Here is an 18,248-nt window from a genome sequence, read left to right as displayed (position 1 = left end):
AAGCCTGTCTTATGGTACAGATAACATAACATTATTATGGGTACTAGGCAACTGATACAAATACATAGATTTTTTTCGTAAATACATACATAATATACGAAAATACAGATAGATACAAACAATCATACTCATGAATATAAATATCTGTACTGTGCCAGGAATTGAACCCGCGGCCATCGAAAGCAAGCTGTGCTAAACTCTAGATCACCGAGGCCGTCAAAGTGCTTGTATTAAGTTTATTTCAATAAAGATTTATATGTATGTTGTTGCAGGCGAGCGTCTTATCCAGTACGCTTCAGAGAACCTCGTGACAGAGATCCTGATACATCCTCAGATGAATACATTGATGCAATGCATGAGGAACCTCCTCAGCTCGTTCACCAGGCACCGGCACCTAGTGCATGCCGGGTACACATTCGCCGGCAACGGCTCCTGGATTATGCAGGTATGATACCTTAAGGAAGGTGTAACAGTTGAATGTGGATGGTTACAAGGGCAGACAGGGGCTGATCGTGGATTTGTGAAGCCCTGGACTAAATCTACTTAGAGACTTAACAAATTATATTACTCAACTAGAAAATACACCGACCAAAAATAAGCGGCCAGAAATTCCCCGTTCCTTTCAATAGACGCGCACTGTAGGGTTTTTTTTTTTATTAAGTTGTTTACGGCTCTGGAAATCTCCTTTCAGCCAAACAATTACATTCTACATACGATCTCAGTGTTGCCAACTTTATGATAAGTATTTTAACATTCTAGATATTTTTTTATATTCTAAATATCGTCTCAGTGGGGACTGGGGGCCCTTTGTATCCTCGGGGCCCTGGGCTGCAGCCCAAAAAGCCCTCAGATAGATCCGCCCCTGAGGGCAGAAGTAATAATAATGTAAATTAAATATTGTAATATTGTATTATAATAGATGACAACTGTGATTGGTACAGCCTATGCAGTAAATAATATAAATGACGTAGTGGAGTAACTTGAAATAGTCATATGACGTTCAAATTTAATTCGGCGTGGTGGGCCGGCTCAATGAGCTCCCTCTAATATGTTTGAGTGCAATGATGGCTGGCTGGCATCGGTCATACTCGTGAACGGGTGCTACTTATTCAAGTTACGAACACTGGTTAGATATTTTGTTTTTCAATAGCATATGCATATGCTGGTGGTCAGTCTATTCTCCCAAATTTAAACTCAAAGGAATCTGTATTATTATTGCAAACATGTACAACATTTATTAAAAAAAATACGAGCTGAGTTGATATATATGTATAGTATGTTGGTACAAAAGGTCTTAAGCGATCTCTTCCAGACAATCTTTGGGTAGTAAAGGACAGAAGATGGTGGATGGTACATGGTGAAATAATAATAATTATTTATTTCATCAGTCAATCCACTATCTGCCGTGTGATGTAGTTATAAGAACACTTTCAGCTTGAAACATCCATTTACTTTATGTTTTATTTTAATAGCATTTTCGATGACAGCTTGTAGGGGTCAAGTTGTCCCCCTAAATATATAAAGAAAATGTAATACAACTTCATTAAATAAATGAAACTAATTTTTATCTACACAAGAAGCAACGTAATGCGAATAAAATATTCACAACAGAATTACGTTTGTCCAAAGACGGAACTAGGGTTGCCAATTACGAAAAAGGCTGATGTTATTATTTTTATTTGCCACAAAATAGTCAACTTGTTTGCCATTCCTATTATAGAAAAAAATGAACACTGCGCGTTGTAAACTGCGAAATAGCTAGTGTTATTTGCGAATACATTAAAGTTTTGAAAACTCATTTTTTATTTTAAAAATGTGCAGAAATCATCACAAAGATAGTTCGGAGAGATGGCGAGGGTGGGTTTTACCCACTAAAAATACGCATGTTGCTCCTACGAGCGTCATTGTGGAAGTCACGCGTGGAGGAGTTAGCATTCTACCGTAGGAAAGGCCCCATCTCGTTGTTAGGGCGACCTTTCAAGCCTTAAAAAATGATGAAAACATGCGCACGGTTTTTTTTATTTCGTGGAAAAATCTTTCACAGAACGTACTCCTGTCGGAGAGCTGTCGGAGGATGTATGTGATTCTTAGCCAATTAACCACATGGTGTACTTACGAGCGCCATTACCGAAGTCACATGGTCGCGTCAGCATAACAACGGCGTTAACCAACTTGTAGATGGTGTAGTTGAGGTCCTATCTCGTAGTTAGGGCGACCTATTTCGCCCAAAAAAATGGTGGAAACGTGTGGATACACACACACGCATTTTTTTATTTAGTGGTTAAATCTTCCACGTAACATACTGCCATCAGCGGACTGTCGAGGAGGTATGTGGGATTCTTAACCACCTACCCAATAAAAAATCACACGGTCTACTATATTCGAGATCGCGTTAGCATGCTACTACGGCTCTGGTGGAGTTAACTGGATCCGTAGGTGTTGGTCGTTGTTAGGGCGACCTATTTTGCCCTATTCAATTCTGGAAGCGTGTGGATTTAAGCGCACGCCTCCTTCCGAAGCCATTTGATTGGGGTGCTGCCTCGATTGACAACCCTAGACGTTACTTAACGAAATGGGACACCGTGGCAGCTTTCTCAAATGCGATTTCGGTGTTCATTTCACATTCAATTTGAGGATAACTGATGTGATTCAATGTGACATTACAGATTACGTTTTTTAAGGTTCCGCAAATAATAGAATAGATAATCATTTATTCAAACAACCTTAATTTAAGTACTTTTGATGAGGCATAGTTATCATTCTTTTAATCTACCGCTCATTCGGAAAGCTCATCACGAAAAGAACGAGCAAAAAACTTGAATTGGTAAATGGCAATTTTTTAAGAAGGTTTCCAGGGACATCTGCGTGGAGGTCAACCTGACATGGTACATTGCTAGTACCATGTTATTACATTGCTAGTGACAATGTACCATAGATTGTTAGCAATGGAGTTATTAGTCCATATTACTAAGGATCCCCATCCATCGTACTTGCATATGTACGAAAGGATTCGCCCATTGCACGTTTTATCCTTTCCTCTCTTTCCATTGTATCAATCTGAAAGAATGTTAAAAAACACTGCAATAGTTTAAATAGGTTTATAAGATTTTAGTTTCCATATATAAAGGGTTTAATATATGTGAAACATTGAGAGTTGCTGAATATTCAACTTAAATTTTAAGCGTATCCGACCTCAAAATATAATCCGAAGGTTTAATACTTAATCCATTTACGTTGAAAGAGCGCAATGAGAATCCTCGGGTCAAACTGAAGCCGGTAATGCCTCGAGATAATTAAGAGATACCCGCCATTGTACGAATGGGACGGGTCCTTTGTTTTGACGAAATTAAAAAAAAAACAAAAGTTAGGATCATCTTTTAAAACCCCTGTATATATCATTCCTTTTCTCATTCGCTGTCGCTGTTTATATAACGGAGCAGAGTAATAAGTTTTTCAGAGATTAACGTCATATTTTCTTGCGCATTTTTAATCTGTAATTAAGGTGATATTTTAAGGTTGTTTCTTTGGATTTTTAAATAGCATCAAGTTTTAAATGCAATGTCATTCCATTTATATATAAATGGAATGACATTGCTTTTAAAAATTATAAGAAACCTTAAAACTACTTACGACTTGTTAAAAAATCTACCTCTAATCCGGCCTGATTAATTTAGTGTGATATTTAGAATTTTTTCTACTTTGTTTTTAAGTAAGTGCTTCAGTTTTAAAACTGTTGTACCTACTTTTTACGTATTTCACTAGCATATTTACTGCCTCCATGGTGTGATGGTGTGACATACCTCTACTTCTAATAGTTGCAGGTTCATTTCTACTACTACTTCCTATTCCACGATGCTATATTACTATTTTATATGTTACTATATTATTGTTATTATTGTAGTTCAAATGACATATGTGCTTGAACCCGCAATACTATCCCAAATATCAGCATATTATTTATGGACCATAAACTTCGTTTGTCCTGACCCTAAGTGACCTTAGACGTGACACGCTCAAGTATCACGTGCTAAATATATAGGGCAAAGGAAAATAAACGGAAAGTCATAAAACTAAGGTACAATAAATTTCACTTTACCAAAGAGGAAATTTGTTAGTAATTTGAACTAGTGGCCCTATTGGAATGAATCACGTCAGATCAACCTCCTCGCCATTACCTCTTGAAATCAATGAAATTTAATACTGAACTAATTAAAGAAAAATTTTTCACCTGTACAGACACATTTGACCCACTCAATATTTCCTATTGCACGCTGTATTGGGTTGATTGGAAGAGATCTCTTTTAGAGATATGTCCTCCTTTGTTAACATTTCTAATTAACATACCAAAAAATGTATTTAACTGCAATAAACAATATATAAAAACACTACATAACATCAGTAGGGTTGTTATCTTGTTCATCAAAAATATCATGTATGCCAGGAGAAATATAGACAATTTCAAAAGAGTTAATGATTACACTAATAAAAGCTTACGTAACAATAACAAATTGATTTTACCTACATGTCGTTTAACTAAAGTTAGTAATTCGTTTTATGGTAATTGCGCAAGGTTTTACAACAAACTACCGGAGTCTGTTCTAAATCTGCTTGAAAAATGATTTAAATGTCATATAAAACACTTCCTTAAAATGCATCCAATATTATCCTAAAAATGAGTGCGTAGCGGTTTCTATGTTGATTATCGCATGCCTTTTACTTGTTATTGTGTAATTATTTACATAAAAAACATCTATTCAAAAGAGCAACACACAAGTTTCTTGCTCATTCTTCTTATGATGAATCTGCGTTTCGAATGAGTGGTAAAATAAAAAATATGATTATTCAAAAGTGCATCAAAAAATATTGAGTTTATTTGAATGAAGATTAGTTTTATTTCTATTTCTATTTCTCCATTCCAGTTACTAAGATGCTACATCTTGTTTCAGGACGGGACATTTTCCCTAGCGGATTTCACAGATGCATACCAAGAGAATGAGGTCCAGCGCGTCATCCGCGCCTACGAGAACTCAATCTCTATTGACGTACACTGCTCTACTAGCGGTGGGGGCGAGTGGGCAAAACTACCCGACATGCCCTTCGTTAAATACTGCAAGATTAGGGTTAACCCTACAGATATTCTCGACTCTGGCTCTCAGGCCATCAAGGACTTTGTATGTAAGTACATGTTATATTTTTAATTTATTTCTTCTTTTGCACATAAAATTATATACATGGCGGACTGTCTGATGGTATTCTCTACCAGTCAACCGTTGCGTTGATTAGTGATAGTATGGTGGTGCAATTTTACAGGTATTAAATAAGTTTAGTACAGAAAATATATATATGTTTGGGAAACTACTCTGCTACCAAAATATTAGGGAAGCGTCAGTCATTTACCTTTATGGTTCTGCGGATTTCTTGGGCTTCAGGGTCTCGAAGGTATCTTCGCTAGCTTTCCAGCTTCACAGTAGGTTAACACAGTTCTAATTTATTTTAATTCACAACACAATGCGCGCGCGCGTCACGGCCGCTGTACGGGCCGTTTGTTACTAGTTAGGGAGGGGAAGGGAACGCGCGGGAACAGAAAACTAACGGACTCCAACATAATATAATATCTGTGCTTACGATGATACAGGGTAGACTCCGAACAATATATATAGGTGCCGATTTTGTATTGATTGCCGCATGCATTCTTATATAAAGTGCGAAGACTATAACGACCAATTGGTAATTTTAAGTAGCTATGTCAAATATCGTTGGAGAATTTTCATTTTCAATTATCTTTATGTATAGAGATGTCATTAAGTGTCTTATTTTTTAATCCTGGACAATTCACACAGCGCCATCTAGTCCCAAGTTAAGCAATTGCATTATGAGTACTAGACAACTGATGAAAACACCCTGACATACAAACAGTATGCCTACGTCATAGTAGCTTTATGCATGCAAAGTCTCAGCCCGATCGGTTTAAAATTGACAAAGTTTCATACAAACTTTCATCCCCTATTTTATCCCCTTGAGGGTAGAATTAATCAAAATCCTTTCTTAGCAGATGCCTACGTCATAACATCTACCTGCATGCCAAATTTCAGCCCGATCCGTCCAGTGGTTTGGGCTGTGCGTTGATAGATCACTATGTCAGTCAGTCACCTTTGAGTTATATATATTTAGATTATTATTTTCACTATTTGACCCACCCAACATTATCTATGCTATTGTCTGTATCACCGAGGCCCTCAAGGGCAATTTTAGTAGGCTGCATGTAGAGTAAGCTGAATTAAGCATATGTAGCTTAATAAATTCAGTAGGCTGAATGTAGCTCAATAAATGTTTATTTTGTGGGTCTATTCAACAACAGTAGGTCACGTGTATTGATCCCCTATTTGGTACAGTTACGCGCCATATTTGTGACCTAAATTGACAGACTGAATCACTTATATTATCAATATTAATATTTGGTCGGTAGGCACAAAATTTATTAATAGGTTTTTTCGTTTACGCATCCATAATAACAGACCAATATGTAACGCCCTATATTCTTTTAATGGAAAGGAAGTTTTGTAGAAGGAAAGGGAAATACGTTTTGCCTAGGACGAACGTCTTCCACTCTCAAACCACTCCACTCCAAAGTGGAGCAATGTAATATCAAACTCACTCACATTTATTCTGGAACATTCCAGCGTAGTATGTAATTTAACGGCCACGTTCACTAGATTTATTAGAAACAATTATATTATTACAATCTTTTCTTGTAATATTTATAATTTTAAATTAAGTCGTTTTTCAATATATACTGGCCACTAAGAAAAAACCTATGGCCACTTAGGACTGGCCACTAAGAAAAAACCTATGGCCACTTAGGTCATAGGTTTTTTCTTAGTGGCCAGTATTGTCGAACTTTTTTTGCGCTTATATTTTATTTTTAAAATAAAAACGGACTCTTGTAACTGTCGATTATCGCATGTCTCGTCCTTGTTAATGTGTATTTATTTAAAGCAACATTTATTTAAAAGAGCTACACGCAAGTATTTTGCTCATTCTTCTTGTGATGTGCGTTTCAAATGAGTGGTAGAATAAAAAAAATATGAATTATCAAAAGTGCTTGTATTGAGTTTATTTGAAAAAATATTATTTATATTTCTATTTCTGTTCATCGTGTGGTGAGTCTGCATTGTGGATGAGAGATAGAAAAACATTACTATTCTAAAGTGCTTATATTAAGTTCATTTGAATATAGATTATTTCTATTTATATATATTATGCAACTACATACAAATTTTACGAGCACACTCCCGTGTACACTTAGTGTCTCTGGCGTCCATAGGCTACGGTAATTTTCCATCAGATAGGCCGTATACTTTTTTGCCCTCCATTGTAGTAAAAAAACTACGGACGAAGGCGGGGCGGGCCTCTAGTGTATAAAAAAGTTAAACACATGCCGACAATTTGTCCGAATAACATACGAGTAGATAGGTTCCTAAATAACTTTCGCAACTGGATTGCTAAAAGGACCCCATTTGCAGGGTAGGTTTTATTGAATCTCGCATTTGGTAGGAATTCGATTTCGCCTACATTGGATTTCCACACTATCCAGCAGCGAAATAATTTTATTTCGCTTTAGTTTTTATTTGTGAACTAGCTGTTCCCGCGACTTCGTCCGCGTGGAATTTAACTTTAATTTTCTAAAATAAAAGTAGACGAAGTTACTCCTTATTACATCAGCTACCTGTCAAAAACAGTTCCGTCAAAATCGATCCAGCCATTTCAGAGATTAGCCGGAATAAACAGACAGACAGACAAAAATTGTAAAAAATGTTATTTTGGATTATGTACGGTACATTATTATTATTATTATTATATGCATGTAGCAAAAAACAATTATGTCAATATTACAAACAGACACCCCGATTTTATTTATATGTATAGATGTATAGATAAAATAAACTTGCCAGTTGATAAAAATGAGGAATTATCTCTATTTAAGTAAATTTATATTAAAGTAGCTATTACGTAAGAACTTTTCCATGTGAAATTTAACTAAATTTTTTTGTTAAAATAAATAAAATTAATAATAAAAAAGTATTCTAAGTTAGTCCATATAACATAAGATATCTGCGAGTGAAAGACTCGTCATAATATACTAGCCGTTTCAGAGCAATACAAACAGACAATCAGACTGATAAAAAAATTAAATTGTTTTTTCATATAAGTACCATATACATTTTCATATGCATAACTACTGGTATGTTAATTTGAAATAACAAACAGACCTTATTTACATATAGATATCTTTTGAACTGTTTTTTTATTTCACTATTCTAATCTATAAATGTAGATTTCGTCTATAAACAGGGAAAGAGGTAATCGAATTAAGTACCTCCTTTTTTTGAAGTCGGTTGATAGTGCGCTCTCTCTGTCTCTCTCTCTCTCTCTCTCGTTATAATGTTATTATAGAACATGTTTTGAATAATAAGGCTCTAATTCAGACAGAGTTAGTTGTATGACAAGTTGAAACACTAACGAAGCCTCTTGTGTCCTCGTGTTGGTGACATCACTTTTGAGTACAGTTTTCAGGATAACATATTTATTTATAACTAGCTGTCCTTGCGACTTCGTCCGCGTGGTTAACTTTATTTGTCTAAAATAAAAGTAGCCTAAGTTACTCCTTATTACATCAGCTACCTGTCAATAAAAGGCTATCCGACACTGAAAGAATTATTCAATGCTAACCAGTAATTCCTGAGATTAGCACGTACAAACAAACAAACTCCAGATTTATAATATTTTCTTATTAATATACATGCAACCCGCCCCGACATTTGACAGTTCGTATTCATTCAAAACCTGAATAATATATATTTAAAAGAGCAACACGCAGAAACTTGCGTGTTGCTCTTTTAAATATATATTGTAATAATATCTATTGTATATATATATTGTATAATAGTAACTCTAATTGCTAAATAAGGAGTAGAGTAAAGAAACTATAGTTAACTAAATTGCTGATATTTATTGGAGTAATAATTATTTAATAATAATAATAATAATAATCTTAGGACAATTCACACAGCGCCATCTAGTCCCAAGTTAAGCTAGCTAAAGCTTGTATTATTGGTACGAGATAACTGATACATATACATAAATATATTTTTTGTAAATACATAGAAAATACCTAGACAAACAATCATACTCATAAATACAAATATTTGTGCCGTGCAAAGAATCGAACCCGCGACAATCGGACGTAAAGCAGTGTTCTAGACCGCTAGACCACCGAGGTGGGTATTTGTATTTCTAGTTTTATTTCTGTCTCTATTAGTTGGTTACCCTAGCTGTTTAGTCGCTCCGCTCGTGCAAATGTCACCAACAAGTTGATGTACAAACAGTAAATTATTATGCTGTCTAGTATTGTATGCCCTGGTGCTGTGCCAGTTCCAAACTTGTGCTTCAGTCTGTACACATGCCTCCATTAAGCGTATTCATGTAGAAACTACTTGAATAACTCATAGAATTTAACATGTACTTCATGGAAGGTCTTACTATTATTAGAAACGCGAAAGTTTCTGAGTATGGATAGATGTTTGTTACTCTTTCACACAAAAACTACTGAATACATCAGAATAGAAATAGAAATAATAATAATAATAATAATAATTTTTATTTTGCATCCAATATTTACAATTTAAATTGTTCCCTGGTACCCAAACTAAGTAGAAACTTGTATTTTAGGTACCAGTTCCCTCCTCTTACAATTCACAATGTCTGGAATTACAATTTATAAAAAGACAATTAAATAAAATAAATAGAAATAATCTTTATTCAAATAAACTCATTACAAGCACTTTTGAATAGTCATATTTTGATTCTACCACTCATTCGGAATGCAGATTCATCACAAGAAGAATGAGCAAGAAACTTGTATATTGCTCTTTTTAATAGATGTTTTTTTTATATAAATAATTACAGTATAACAAGTAAGAGGCATGCGATAATCAACATAGAAGTCGCTACGCACTCATTATTAATGTAATCAGATAATATTGTCAGTGCTATAGATTTAAAGTTTTTCTATAAAAACATTATTATCGTTAACGAATTCTTCAATTTTATAGTAAGCTTTTTTGCAAAGGAACTGTTTTATTTGACATTTAAATCTTTTTTCTGGCAGATTTATATTCTCTCTATTCTCTGGTATTTTATTGTAAAACCTTACGCAATTGCCATAAAACGAATTACTAACTTTAGCCAAACGACATTTAGGTAAAATCACTTTGTTATTGTTACGTAAGCTTTTATTAGTGCAATCACTAACTCTTTTGAAACTGTCTATATTCCTTCTAGCATAGATGATATTTTCATAAATGTATTGAGAAGCAACGGTGAGGATATTTGATATAATAACACATAGACTATAATTTAAAAATATATTCTGTAAATTGCACGAAATATATATATAAATGAACGAAATATATATAAATGTAAAGTAAGTGTGATGCAGACGAAGTTGTGCAGGTCAGCTAGTATTTATATAATAGTTTCTATGACTATGTCTGATTTAGTTTGAAATCATATCAAAAAATCTTTTATTTAAGTAGAACATTTTAGCCGCTTATGAATGTCAGCCGCTTTTGAACGTCAAATTATTTATATTTATATGTTTTTCCTACTATCCAGTTCAGTATACAGATTCAATTGAAAAGAAGTGGCAAGAAACTTAACTGATTTTTTTTTAAACTCCAGTTTATTTACTTTGTCTACTTTATGTAGGTGCTAAGTTTAAACTAAGCACGACTTGTGTTATGGGTATTATTCAAGTTATATAAATACTTAAATATATATAAATTTTTAAATATATATACATATATATAACCAAAGCAATACCAACAATCAAAGTTATTAAAACAAATATTTGTAACGTGTGAGGAATTGAACCCACCACCATTAGTAGCAAAGCGACATACTAAACCGCTAGATCACTGAAGCCAATTTTCAGGTATAATCAGAAAAACATATCCCTATGGAAACCGCATGCAATTTACATATTCATAAAGTGGAGTGTACACGAACCGTGGTATACAATACCACGATAAAAATAGATACAAATAATTATATCAGATATCTAGTATCCATAATACAAATTTGTTTAGCTGGGTATTTGATGGTGTTTGTGTATTGTCCGAGGTTATTATTAATAAATAAATAAATAAATAACCCTGGACATAATTGTCCAGGGTTATTTATTTGTTTATTTGTACGAAATGGCGCTGTGTTAATACACAGCGCCATTTTGTCCCACGGTAAGCAGAGCTTGTGTTATGGGTATTAGACGACTGGTTTAAATACTTAGATATATATATATATAAACACCTCTTTGGGCACTTTGTTGATCACGCCACAACCTAAACACTTGCCGATTCCACCTTTTGCACTGAATAACTTGACTCCTATCGCGTATATCTCAGGCGGTATGGCAACGTCGCATTCTATTTTGCGATGTGGCCATATATATTCGTCGATAGTACGATATACTCGACACATTTTTTACTAATAATTCGTGCATGACTGGCTCCGAACGGCTAAATTTTTGGTATACACAAAGACTTTTTGGCTCTGAATATATTTCAAAAATCAATTAATTATGTTGATCACTTTATATACTCGTCCTTACTGCGATACTTATTTTCATCCGAATATATATAGATACCGTAACGGTCTATCAATTATGAATTTATTAATTTACTAATGTAGATATTTTATATTCGCAATGCTCCATACATAGTAACTCCACCGTTGCAGGGGGAGCACCGTACACCGCACCCCGCGCACACAAACAAATTAGATATTTTTTGAATACACAAAGACTTTTTGGCTCCGTATATATATTTCAAAAATCAATTAATTGTGTTGATCACTTTATATACTGGTCCTTACTGCGATACTTATTTTAATCCGAATATATATAGATACCGTAACGGTCTATCAATTATGAATTTATTAATTTACTAATCTAGGTATTTTATATTCGCAATGCTCCATACATGCAAGCTCCAGCAACGGTGGAGGCAGGGGGGAGCACCGTACACCGCACCCCGTGCACACAAACAAATTAGAATAAATTAAATTCATAAGATTATTTATGTATTTCGACTGCCTCGGTGGTCACACCGCTTTACATCCGATGGTCGCGGGTTCGATTTCTCGCACGGTGCAAACATATGTACTCATCGGTCATCGATTGATTTCATCGGTCTGGGTGTTTTATATGTATATTATATATGTATTTACAAGATAAAAATATCTATTTATATCAGTTCAGTATCAGTCTGTGTTAATTGTCCAGCGCTATTTATTATATTTTTATAAACGGTTATCTTTTTCCATCGCACCGCTCGCTATCGACAGTGAATTCATAGAAATGTCACTCTAAAAACAAAAATAGTTTTGTATTTCAAATACTAAATGCAAAATAGGTATTTTCAAAATACTTTTTCAAAATAATGTACCTTTTGAATTTTTGTCCAAACCTCAGATATTTTATTTATTTTACATAGGTATATCAATCATTACATAGTGTAGTATAAAACAAAGTCGATGTCGCATCTAACAGTACATAAATAAAGAAAGAAGACTTTTTGGCTCTGATACCGTAACGGTCTATCAATTATGAATTTATTATACCTAATCTAGATATTTTATATTCGCAATGCTACATACATTGTAATATCCGCCTCCATTCATTGTAACGGTGGAGGGACTAAATAGTTGAATAAAACTGAATAAGCAGTTGCTCCACTCTATAGGTATGCGTCGTCGTCGTATGCTGTTCATTTTTTCACTCGTTTTGGCGCCAAGAGAGGGTCACATAGTCGTGGTCAAGTTAAGAACTTATAATTTAATTTTGATGACAATAGATACAAGTAAAAAGTAGGTATTATATTAATGTACGTAAGTACTGTACTTAAAAATATTTATTCTTTATTGTACATTTGAAAAACTTAACACTTAAGGACTTGTACATATACACGTACATACTGCCATTTTCTCTTAAAGACATCCAGAGAAGCACTATTTATCAAATACGCGGGGTGCACCGACCTTTGACCTTATAACAGCTGATTCGCGCGTAACGAATTACATTGCTACTTACATTACTATTTTATAGTGGATATTTCACTATAAAATATTATTATTTCTTTAGATTATGACATAATAGCATAGTTTACATGATTTTAAGGGAAACATACGATAAAAAAAATTCCCGTAAAATGTAAAAGATAAAAAATGGTTATTGTTGGTTATCCTTGAGAGATAGACATATACCATCACGGACTTTTTTGTTGACCTTATTTTGATACATCTCAAAGCACTAGACAATACGCATTTTCATTAAACAGTATTGTATATTTTTTATTTATTTAACTTTAATGCACAAAAAAATTTGTACATGTGGCGGACTTAATATCTTGCCGCGTTATTTACCAGGCAACCATGAGTGGTGCAGCGAAAGATTATTGGCGGTGCACTAATATAAATAAGAAATGTCAAAAAAAGATATATAAATACAAAGCAAAATATACATTTCTATAAAAAAATAACAATATACATACATAAATATAGAACCCATAAATGTATAAATAAATACATAATGACCCGATAATCAAATTATAAGTACAGTCTCAAATTGAAAGTAAGAAAAACAGAAAATATAGAGAGAACTATAGGGATATAACAAAAAGATGTTAAAAAAGGAGAAGGACAGTAAAAAAGTTACAAATTTAAATAATATTCCCGCAATTTCTGTTTAAATGAATTTATTACATTATTATATATATTAGGCATACGACTAGCCTTATGACTGTTACTTTTTTTTTAATCTATACATCTATACATGTAAATAAAATTGGAGTGTCTGTTTGTAATATTGAAATAACCGTTTTTACTACTTGCATATGAATATAAATCCGGTACATACACCAAAATAACATATTTTACAAGTTTTGTCTGTCTGTCTGTCTGTTTGTTCCGGCTAATCTCTGAAATAGCTGGACCGATTTTGACGGGACTTTTTTTGGCAAGTAGCTGATGTAATAAGGAGTAACTTACGCTACTGTTATTTTAGAAAAATAAAATAAAATTTCACGCGGACGAAGTCGCTGGGGCCAGCTAGTCTATAGATATACCGAGATTTAATATTTAAGTTGCTATTATGTTGTTGACAAAATTTTACTGTAATGTTACTATTACGTTATCCTACACAATTTGTATTATTTTGGATGAATAAATAAATAAATAAATAATAATCTATACATCTATACATATAAATAAAATTGGAGTGTCTGTTTGTAATATTGAAATAACCGTTTTTTACTACATGCATATGAATATATATAAGGTACATATACCAAAATAACAATTTTTATAATTTTAGTCTGTCTGTCTGTCGGTCTGTTTGTTCCGGCTAATCTCTGAAATGGCTGGACCGATTTTGACGGTACTTCTTTTTGGCAGGTAGCTGATTTATAAGGAGTAACTTAGGTTACTTTTATTTTAGAAAAATAAAGTTTAATTCCACGCGGACGAAGTCGCGGGAACAGCTTGTTTTTAATAAAAACATCTTTTTTGTGGTACTTGAGAATGTTGAAGCCTGTTGTTTGTAATATTGAAATAACCGTTTTTTACTACTTGCATATGAATATAAATACGGTACATAATACACCAAAATAACATATTTTACAATTTTTGTCCGTCTGTCTGTTTGTTCCGGCTAATCTCTGAAATGGCTGGACCGATTTTGACGGGACTTTTTTTGGCAGGTAGCTGATGTAATAAGGCTACTACCTAGTAACTTAGGCTACTTTTATTTTAGAAAAATAAAGTTAAAAACCACGTGGACGAAGTCGCGGGAACAGCTACTGTATAATATATTAGAGATACCTACGTGTTTTTTTATTGATGACTAGCTGTACACGGGATTTCGTCCGTGTGGAATTTAACTTTATTTTTCTAAAATATAAGAAGTTAAATTCCACGCGGTACAGCTAGTTGTCGGTAGTCTAGCGATTTAGCTAGCACACTGCTTTGATTCCTGCTTGGTGGTCGAGGGTTCGATTCCTCGCACGCTGCAAACATTTGTATTCGTGAGTAGGATTGTTTGTAACGGTCTGGGTGTTTTCTATGTATAGATAATATATATGTATTTACGAAAAAAATCTTTGTATTTATATCAGTTGTCTAGTACCCATAACATAATCTTCAGCTAGCTTAACTTGGGTCTAGATGAAGCTGTGTGAATTGTCCTGAGATTACTATTATTATTAATTGGTACACAGGTAAACTACTAACTAGGCCATATTGGTGTTGTTTGTTATGGTGAAAAAACTAGTATATATATAAGTTACACGTACAATTTCAAAGACTTATTTCTTCAAAACTACTGGCTATTCTGAAATAAAACTTTAGGGTTTGTATATGTAATGTTTGCATATAAAATATGATTAAAGGTTACCAGTGTATTTACACTTTTACTGAACAAACAGAGTTGTTTAATAGTGAAAATATTGTGTGGAAGACATCAATTACTTTCAGTACATGTATAGCTTTTCTCTTTTCCTAATTATTATTATTATTAAGTTTAAAGTGGTTGAATTTTACGTAAGGGGTATTTATACATTATTTCTAATTTACCATTTATTTTAAGTTTTTTAAACTCTATTCATCGAGACCTATCTAATGAGTCCAAACACGATATTTCTGCTGTATGTAAGTTTTCGAAGAGTATGTTCATCATCTGATAATACTGGTGCCAGCATGAAGTCAAGGTTAACAGATAACTAATTACTTTTATTTCGTCAAAATCTTTAGATTACGTATAATAAATTCATAATATCGCTACCTATTCAAATCAAAACAAGTATTAGGTACTTCATGTACTAGTATATAAATTCATCAACACACAAGTAAATGATTTTTAAATATTTTCAGAGCCAAAAAATCTTTGTGCATTTAAAAAAATTGCCGATACGGATTCACTATTGCAGGAAATTGTTGAAAAAATATATATCGCGTATAGGTATCTACTACTATCGACGAATACATTTGGCAACAACGCGCAACATATGCGATGTTGCCGTTCCGGCCGAGACCATGCCGGAACGGCAACATCGCATATTAGAATACAAAGATAGTGATAGAAAGAGAGAGACAGTGGAATCAGCAATATCTACGGATCGTGGCTAGATCAACTAAGTGTGCAAGTTTATATAAATGTATATATATATATATACATTTGTCTTTAATTCAAAGGAAATATAAATAATGAACGCATCACATTTAAAACAGTATAAATAGTTAATAATTTAATAATAAGTTAATAGTTTAATAAGTACGTACGTAATATTATCACATGGTAACAGCACGTATTATGGCAAAAATAAACATCGGCTGATTTGAAAAGATTTATTATAGTAATAATAGTAATCTCAGGACAATTCACACAGCTTCATCTAGACCCAAGTTAAGCTAGCTGAAGATTATGTTATGGGTACTAGACAACTGATATAAATACAAAGATTTTTTTCGTAAATACATATATATTATCTATACATAGAAAACACCCAGACCGTTACAAACAATCCTACTCACGAATACAAATGTTTGCAGCGTGCGAGGAATCGAACCCTCGACCACCAAGCAGGAATCAAAGCAGTGTGCTAGCTAAATCGCTAGACTACCGACAACTAGCTGTACCGCGTGGAATTTAACTTCTTATATTTTAGAAAAATAAAGTTAAATTCCACACGGACGAAATCCCGTGTACAGCTAGTCATCAATAAAAAAACACGTAGGTATCTCTAATATATTATACAGTAGCTGTTCCCGCGACTTCGTCCACGTGGTTTTTAACTTTATTCTTCTAAAATAAAAGTAGCCTAAGTTACTAGGTAGTAGCCTTATTACATCAGCTACCTGCCAAAAAAAGTCCCGTCAAAATCGGTCCAGCCATTTCAGAGATTAGCCGGAACAAACAGACAGACGGACAAAAATTGTAAAATATGTTATTTTGGTGTATTATGTACCGTATTTATATTCATATGCAAGTAGTAAAAAACGGTTATTTCAATATTACAAACAACAGGCTTCAACATTCTCAAGTACCACAAAAAAGATGTTTTTATTAAAAACAAGCTGTTCCCGCGACTTCGTCCGCGTGGAATTAAACTTTATTTTTCTAAAATAAAAGTAACCTAAGTTACTCCTTATAAATCAGCTACCTGCCAAAAAGAAGTACCGTCAAAATCGGTCCAGCCATTTCAGAGATTAGCCGGAACAAACAGACCGACAGACAGACAGACTAAAATTATAAAAATTGTTATTTTGGTATATGTACCTTATATATATTCATATGCATGTAGTAAAAAACGGTTATTTCAATATTACAAACAGACACTCCAATTTTATTTATATGTATAGATGTATAGATTATTATTTATTTATTTATTTATTCATCCAAAATAATACAAATTGTGTAGGATAACGTAATAGTAACATTACAGTAAAATTTTGTCAACAACATAATAGCAACTTAAATATTAAATCTCGGTATATCTATAGACTAGCTGGCCCCAGCGACTTCGTCCGCGTGAAATTTTATTTTATTTTTCTAAAATAACAGTAGCGTAAGTTACTCCTTATTACATCAGCTACTTGCCAAAAAAAGTCCCGTCAAAATCGGTCCAGCTATTTCAGAGATTAGCCGGAACAAACAGACAGACAGACAGACAAAACTTGTAAAATATGTTATTTTGGTGTATGTACCGGATTTATATTCATATGCAAGTAGTAAAAACGGTTATTTCAATATTACAAACAGACACTCCAATTTTATTTACATGTATAGATGTATAGATTAAAAAAAAAGTAACAGTCATAAGGCTAGTCGTATGCCTAATATATATAATAATGTAATAAATTCATTTAAACAGAAATTGCGGCAACATTATTTAAATTTGTAACTTTTTTACTGTCCTTCTCCATTTTTCACATCTTTCTGTTATATCCCTATAGTTCTCTCTATATTTTCTGTTTTTCTTACTTTCAATTTGAGACTGTACTTATAATTTGATTATCAGATCATTATGTATTTATTAGATATTAACTATTATATTATGCATAAAAAATATTTGTAATAATAAAGAAAATACATTTAAAATGTTTTACTTGTTGTGTTAGTTATTTATAAGATCTTACTA

At 33.2% G+C, this 18,248-nt stretch overlaps 1 protein-coding gene across 1 annotated transcript in view; it reads left to right on the top strand.

Moving 5' to 3' along the window:
- Positions 1–334: 334 nt before the first annotated feature.
- LOC131854904 (microtubule-associated protein futsch-like) overlaps positions 335–18,248 on the top strand; it is a 72,792-nt gene continuing 54,878 nt past the window's right edge. The window contains exons 1-2 of the mRNA XM_059206088.1: positions 335–445; positions 4,947–5,175. Coding sequence (XP_059062071.1) covers positions 335–445; positions 4,947–5,175 — 340 coding nt within the window. The remainder of the gene's footprint in view (positions 446–4,946; positions 5,176–18,248) is intronic.

This window comes from Achroia grisella, unplaced genomic scaffold, assembly GCF_030625045.1.
Source record: "Achroia grisella isolate CSIRO2021 unplaced genomic scaffold, CSIRO_AGI_Agris_v1 utg1248, whole genome shotgun sequence".
Lineage (NCBI taxonomy): Eukaryota > Metazoa > Arthropoda > Insecta > Lepidoptera > Pyralidae > Achroia > Achroia grisella.
The sequence above is the reverse complement of the archived record's forward strand: the minus strand, read 5'-3'. Positions and strand labels throughout refer to the sequence as shown.